At 39.3% G+C, this 6826-nt stretch overlaps 1 protein-coding gene across 2 annotated transcripts; it reads right to left on the bottom strand.

The window, feature by feature from the left end:
• Nucleotides 1–3541: 3541 nt before the first annotated feature.
• On the bottom strand, nt 3542–6543 carry LOC126203521 (piggyBac transposable element-derived protein 3-like). 2 transcript variants are annotated; one of them, XM_049937845.1, is made up of 3 exons: nt 5773–6543; nt 5333–5527; nt 3542–5238 (listed from the first exon to the last, which is right to left on the bottom strand). In XM_049937845.1, exons 1-3 carry the CDS (start codon nt 5828–5830, stop codon nt 4916–4918), a joined length of 576 nt encoding a protein of 191 aa, XP_049793802.1. In that variant the 5' UTR covers nt 5831–6543; the 3' UTR covers nt 3542–4915. The 2 variants fall into 2 exon arrangements, with proteins under 2 accessions (XP_049793802.1, XP_049793801.1); XM_049937844.1 differs by lacking the exon at nt 5773–6543 and having other exon boundaries at nt 5333–5609.
• Between the last annotated feature and the right edge of the window lie 283 nt (nt 6544–6826).

Raw genomic sequence — 6826 nt, 5'->3', positions numbered from 1 at the left:
ATGAAAATTTTCTTACAAATTTTTACCACCTATTTCACTCCATTAGGGGTTGAATTTCCAAAAACACTGAAAAACATATTTCTAACTGAGAAATCAAATACCAGTTATTATAAATGTAGCTTAAAAAACACTGTAATAGTAATTTAATAATGATTTATTAAAAAAAATGTCATCCGCTATTTTACCCCTTATTAGTTGAATATAAAATGGTGCAAGCTGTTCGAGATTCTGAAAAAAGTAGGGGTAAGCTATAGGGAGAGACGGGTCATATACAATATGTACAACAACCAAGAGGGAATAATAAGAGTGGACGATCAAGAACGAAGTGCTCGTATTAAGAAGGGTGTGAGACAAGGCTGTAGCCTTTCGCCCCTACTCTTCAATCTGTACATCGAGGAAGCAATGATGGAAGTAAAAGAAAGGTTCAGGAGTGGAATTAAAATACAAGGTGAAAGGATATCAATGATACGATTCGCTGATGACATTGCTATCCTGAGTGAAAGTGAAGAAGAATTAAATGATCTGCTGAACGGAATGAACAGTCTAATGAGTACACAGTATGGTTTGAGAGTAAATCGGAAAAAGACGAAGGTAATGAGAAGTAGTAGAAATGAGAACAGCAAGAAACTTAACATCAGGATTGATGGTCACGAAGTCAATGAAGTTAATGAATTCTGCTACCTAGGCAGTAAAATAACCAATGACGGACGGAGCAAGGAGGACATCAAAAGCAGACTCGCTATGGCAAAAAAGGCATTTCTGGCCAAGAGAAGTCTACTAAAATACCGGCCTTAATTTGAGGAAGAAATTTCTGAGGATGTACGTCTGGAGTACAGCATTGTATGGTAGGGAAACATGGACTGTGGGAAAAGCGGAACAGAAGAGAATCGAAGCATTTGAGATGTGGTGCTATAGACGAATGTTGAAAACTAGGTGGACTGATAAGGTAAGGAATGAGGAGGTTCTACGCAGAATCGGAGAGGAAAGGAATATGTGGAAATCACTGATAAGGAGAAGGGACAGGATGATAGGACATCTGCTAAGACATGAGGGAATGACTTCCATGGTACTAGAGGGAGCTGTAGAGGGCAAAAACTGTAGAGGAAGACAGAGATTGGAATACGTCAAGCAAATAATTGAGGACGTAGGTTGCAACTGCTACTCTGAGATGAAGAGGTTAGCACAGGAAAGAAATTCGTGGCGGGCCGCATCAAACCAGTCAGTAGACTGATTGGGAAAAAAAAAAAAAAAAAAAAAAAAAAAAAATTGAATTTCCAAAAGTGCTGAAAAACTTTTTTCTTTTTTTTTTAATTTCTGACAAAAGAAACCAAGTATTAATTTTAATAGTTCTAGCTTCAAAATTGCCTTAACAGAACATATTTTCAAAAAACCTTTCATTTCCCCTTAACGGTGGAATTTTAAAAATTTCGTTCTTAAATGATGCCTACAGTATAAAATCAACACCCACTCCACATTTCAAGTTTCTAATCATAGTGGTTTGGGCTGGGCGATGGTGAGTCAGTCAGTTGACACTTTCTTTTATATACGGAGATTAATAATATTTATTCCGGCGTTCTCAACTGATCAGTCTCTTTAGTTCTGTCTTAAGCAGTAATAATTACTGCTTCTTTAATCATCAGTTACTTAAATACCTTCTTAGTGACATGATTTATTATTAATACACCATATAAACTTCGGACCGTTACCTCAACTTCACGTCCCATGCTAGTTTATCTACCAGTTTTAACACAACATTTTATCTTATATCTTTACACAGTACAGCCTCATTCATAGTACATGATTCTCTGGTGTCATTACTGTCATCTCAGATTCACTAGTTTCCTCACTACTTTGTCTTTAGTGCATACTATTCTCCTATTTACTCTGCACTTATGCTCATCTAAAGGCTTGTACATTTTATGTCTTACTTTTGTATTGATTCAGCACTTAATACCTCCCATTTGTTTGAATCTCTAATTCTGTTGCCACATTTCTCTTCTTTCAGCTTCTCTTAAAATTCCATATTAATCAAACGCTATACATCCTGAAAGAAAATATAACAAGGGAGATATTAAAGAGTGGGAAACTCCATATGTTTTGCTTCTCCATGTCATCAGAAAGTCTATACGAGGTGTAATCCAAATATTTTCGGGACTGGTGCTGCCATCTGGAAAGTAGGAGTCGTAGATCTTTGCACCACTAGGTGGCGAGAGCTGCTTATCGGATGAGTCACTGTACGGAGTGGCATTCAGCTGGGAGGATGTGTTGCATGTCCACAGTGATTTCTGTAATACTATGTGTTTGGTGTGTGGTGATTTTACAATGTATCCACGAACAGAATAGCGGACCTTCGTCAGACCGCATCTGATGATCCAACCTTCTTGTCACAGGTTATCACCGGCAATGAGAGCTGGATTTATGGTAATGACCCAGAGACAAAGCAAACAATCATCACAGTGGAAGAGCCCGGGCTCTCCAAGACCCAAAAAAGTGAGAAAGGTGAAGAGCATGATCATCGTTTTCTTTGATACCAAGTGAATTGTGCACACAGAATTCTTCGCACCCAAGCAAACAGTGAATTCCGCATTCTGCTGTGACTTTTGTGATGGCTCCGTGAAAACGTGTGGTGACGACAGCCCAAACTTGGGCATCAAGGGAACTGGCTGCTGCATCATGACAATGCGCCCTCTCACACGTCCTTGCTCACCAGGACCTTTTTGGCCAAAAGCAACATGGCGGATTTACCCCACCCGCCGTACTCACCAGATTTGGCACCATGCGACTTTGCGCTATTCCCAAAACTGAAACTCAACTTGAAAGGCCATCGGTTCGTCACTCTAGAGAGGATTCAAGAAGCATCGCTGGTGGTGATAAACACCCTCAAAGAACGGGATTTCCAGAAAATGTTTGACCAGTGGCAGAAGTGCTGGGACCAGTGTGTACGTGTGGACGGGAACTACTTTGAGGGTGATGGTGACCATTAGTCCAAAGGTAAGGTTTTCAACAGATGGTAGCACCAGTCCCGAAAATTTTGGATAGCACCTCGTAGAAGAAGGAAGAGATTAGAAAAGGAAAGGAAGAATTGTTTTAAGTGGTGGAGGTGCCTACAGTTGCCTTATTGCGAAGCTTCCCAAAGAGTGGGAAACTCCCTATGCTTTCTACCCCTTCCATTACTGAACATATTTCTTTAAATCCAACACATTATTTAACCTCTTCACTCCTGAGATGAAAAAAAATTTACAGGAAATTTTTCTTTCAATATTTTCCAACAAACTAGTATACAAGCATGACACATATGCCAAAGAAAAAAAATATTGGTTATTCACTAGGGCATAAATGGAGGTCCACATGTGTGGACCTCGGGTCACAGTTATCATGATAATGTACTTGTCTTTGATTACATTTTTCTCTCTCTTCCTCAGTAAAAACCCTTTTCTTTCAACAAAATAATTATTTTATTGTAAACTTAACTACATATGTTAATTTACACAGAAAATAAGTATTTTAATTTCAGTATTTTTAAATACAGTGATTCCAATGCAGGTTTCTGTTGATACTCCACAAATGAAAGAAAATAAAAAAATCATGCAACAATTTCTGCCAAATAATAACATGATATTGCCCGTAAATGAATCTTTCCTTTTTGTGATAGGCTTCAAAACAATTATTTTTCATGACACACAAATACATTTCACATTTGATGCAGATGACCCTTGTCTTGGAACTGCAGCCATGATTCCTGCATTTTGAGGCATTCTTTGCCTCAACAAATTTTGGTAAATGGCCTACATTGTCAAACCTAACTTCTGCAATTGGTTGTGACAGAGCTCTTCTTGGCTTTTTATCCATATTTTGTACATCATCTACATCTTCACTATCAGAGGAATTGACTACAGAAGGGCGCCCTCTTCTTCTAGCTACAGGCTCAACATATTTGTAATTAATCATAGCTTTGCCTACGTGCATTTTGTAATCCATCAGTGACAACCTTCTTTGTTTGGGTATTTCATTTTCTGAGCACCATCTGCGGTACATCACCCAACAATTGACAATCACAAGATCTATAAAATTGATTAAACATTCTTACAGGCCATTTTGATGTGCAAGTGTAGCATCTGTAATACGACAAAAATCTGTCACAGAGATCAACACCTCCCATGTTTTCATTGTAAAGCTTCACTGCCACTGGCTGAGGAACATCTATCTTCTTTTTCTGCTCTCTTGACCACATCTTACATGTGGTTGGAGGGCTGCTTCCAACACATGATGAGAGTATTAGGACACTTTTATTGTCTTTCCACTTAATAAGACAAATTTTATCATCTTCCCTAACCCATTCTTCCCATTCCTCCCGTTGAAATAGCCTGACATTTTTCAATTTCTTCACTATTGGACCCAATCTGTTCTTCATAACTGTACCTGTCTGATAAATTTTCCTTCCCAGCAACATGTCTACAGATTTTACACTTGTGAAAAATCTACCAGTGTATACACAATGCTGGTTGTCTCTAGGAACACTTTCTGTCATCATCTTAACAACTGCTGCACCGAGACCATATTCTTTCATATCTTCAGCTGACACAGTACCTGACCCAGTATAAAACATGAAGTCCAACACAAGGCCATCAGGTGCAGCCAGAATGAAGCATTTTAAACCTAATGGATTAGGTTTTGATGGTACGTAAGTCACAAAGCCACATTTACCAGAAAATGGCACCATCTGTTCGTCAATGGAAAGATGATGTGATCTTGGAAGGGTCAGACACTTCTTCTGCACACAATCAAGAAAATGTTTTACCTTCCAAAGCTTCTCATTGTGCTCACTTGTGTTATCCACAAAATGCATATAATTTCTCAGTTCATAGAAATGGTCTCTTGTCATACACTTAGCAATAACTGGAACCTGAGTATCTTGCTACCAGTACAGCTTACTTTGTGCATAGCCCAGAACTCCCATAACAACATGTATTCCAGCTAAATGCAACATTTCTTCTCCACTGGTGTTAACAGATTCATGTTGTCGTTTTTGAAGTGAATACAAATTGGTTTGTTGTGCATGTTCTTCCCAGAATGTCAGAGGAAGGTATTCCAAGAAAGATTCAAAAATTCCTTTTTCTTCTTCATAATATGGAAGATGGATTTCGCTCTCACAAGGATTCAAATATGGCATTTCTTTCTTCCTCCACTTCATAGATCGCACTGGCAGATATTGTGGAACAAGAATTTCGTCTTGGGGATCTACAAATAAACAAAATTGTAAGAAAAAAAACATGAGTAAGTTCGCTACATAATTTATAATATTATTGATCATTACTATATGGAGTAAACCTACCATTTCTATCGTCTAATTCTTCAGAAGAATCCACGGTCTCATCTACTGTTGCTTTATCTTCAGCATTGGCTTCAGGTTCAACAGGAAAATCTCCAGCCAAAAATGAAAATTCGTCATCTTCCCCATCAGATAATTCGGCATTACTGTCATTCAGAAGTGCTTCCAACTGCTCGTCAGTTAATATTTCATTTATATCTGTAAAGTATAAAAAGGAGAGTTACTTCAGTACTCTACTGTCGAAGACGAAATTGAAGTCATCAAATTCATATTATGACCTGAGGTCCACATACGAGGACCTTCAGAAAATGAGTTATTTCATAGTAATAAACAAAATATATTCAAATCGGAACTAACTCTCAACATCTAGAAGAGTTAACACACTTTAGAAAAAAATCACAGCATTTTAGACTAATATTTGAGCATAATAATTACGTACATACCTTTCCAACTTCTAGTAGCAGCCATTTTGAGTGCACAATCAGCTGTAAACAAATACATCAGTCGTTCCTTACGAGGTGCTGCGCTCTCGTGTTGAAACTGAGAAACAGAAGGTCCACGCTTGTGGACCAACAGTCTGTAAGTGGAAAAATAACGAACGTAGGTCCAAATTTGTGGACCGCTGGAACGAAGAGGTTAAACCACACGTACTTTTGGATTCAGTATAAACCAAGCAATAAGCATATACACTACTGGCCATTAAAATTGCTACACCTAGATGATGACGTGCTACAGACGCGAAATTTAACCGACAGGAAGAAGATGCTGTCATATGCAAATGATTAGCTTTTCAGAGCATTTCCACAAGGTTGGCGCCGGTGGCGACAGCTACAATTTGCTGACATGAGGAAAGTTTCCAACCGATTTCTCATACACAAACAGCAGTTGACCGGTGTTGCCTGGTGAAACGTTGCTGTGATGCCTCGTGTAAGGAAGAGAAATGCGTACCATCATGTTTCCGACTTTGATAAAGGTTGGATTGTAGCCTATTGCGATTGTGGTTTATCGTATCGCGACATTGCTGCTTGTGTTGGTCGAGATCCAATGACTGTAAGTAGAATATGGAATCGGTGGGTTCAGGAGGGTAATACGGAACACCGTGCTGGATCCCAACGGCCTCGTATCTCTAGCAGTCGAGATGACAGGCATCTTATCTGCATGGCTGTAACGGATCGTGCAGCCATGTCTCAATCCCTGAGTCAACAGATGGGGACGTTTGCAAGACAACAACCATCTGCATGAACAGTTTGACGACGTTTGCAGCAGCATGGACTATCAGTTCGGAGACCATGGCTGTGGTTACCCTTGACACTGCATCACAGACAGGAGTGCCTGCGATGGTGTACTCAACGATGAACCTGGGTGCACGAATGGCAAAACGTCATTTTTTCAGATGAATCCAGGTTCTGTTTACAGCATCATGATGGTCGCATCTGTGTTTGGTGACATCGTGGTGAACGCACATTGGAAGCGTGTATTCGTCATCGCCATACTGGC

Source organism: Schistocerca nitens, chromosome 9 (assembly GCF_023898315.1).
Source record: "Schistocerca nitens isolate TAMUIC-IGC-003100 chromosome 9, iqSchNite1.1, whole genome shotgun sequence".
In the NCBI taxonomy this organism is placed as follows: Eukaryota; Metazoa; Arthropoda; class Insecta; order Orthoptera; family Acrididae; genus Schistocerca; species Schistocerca nitens.
This window is presented reverse-complemented; position numbering and strand designations above follow the sequence as displayed.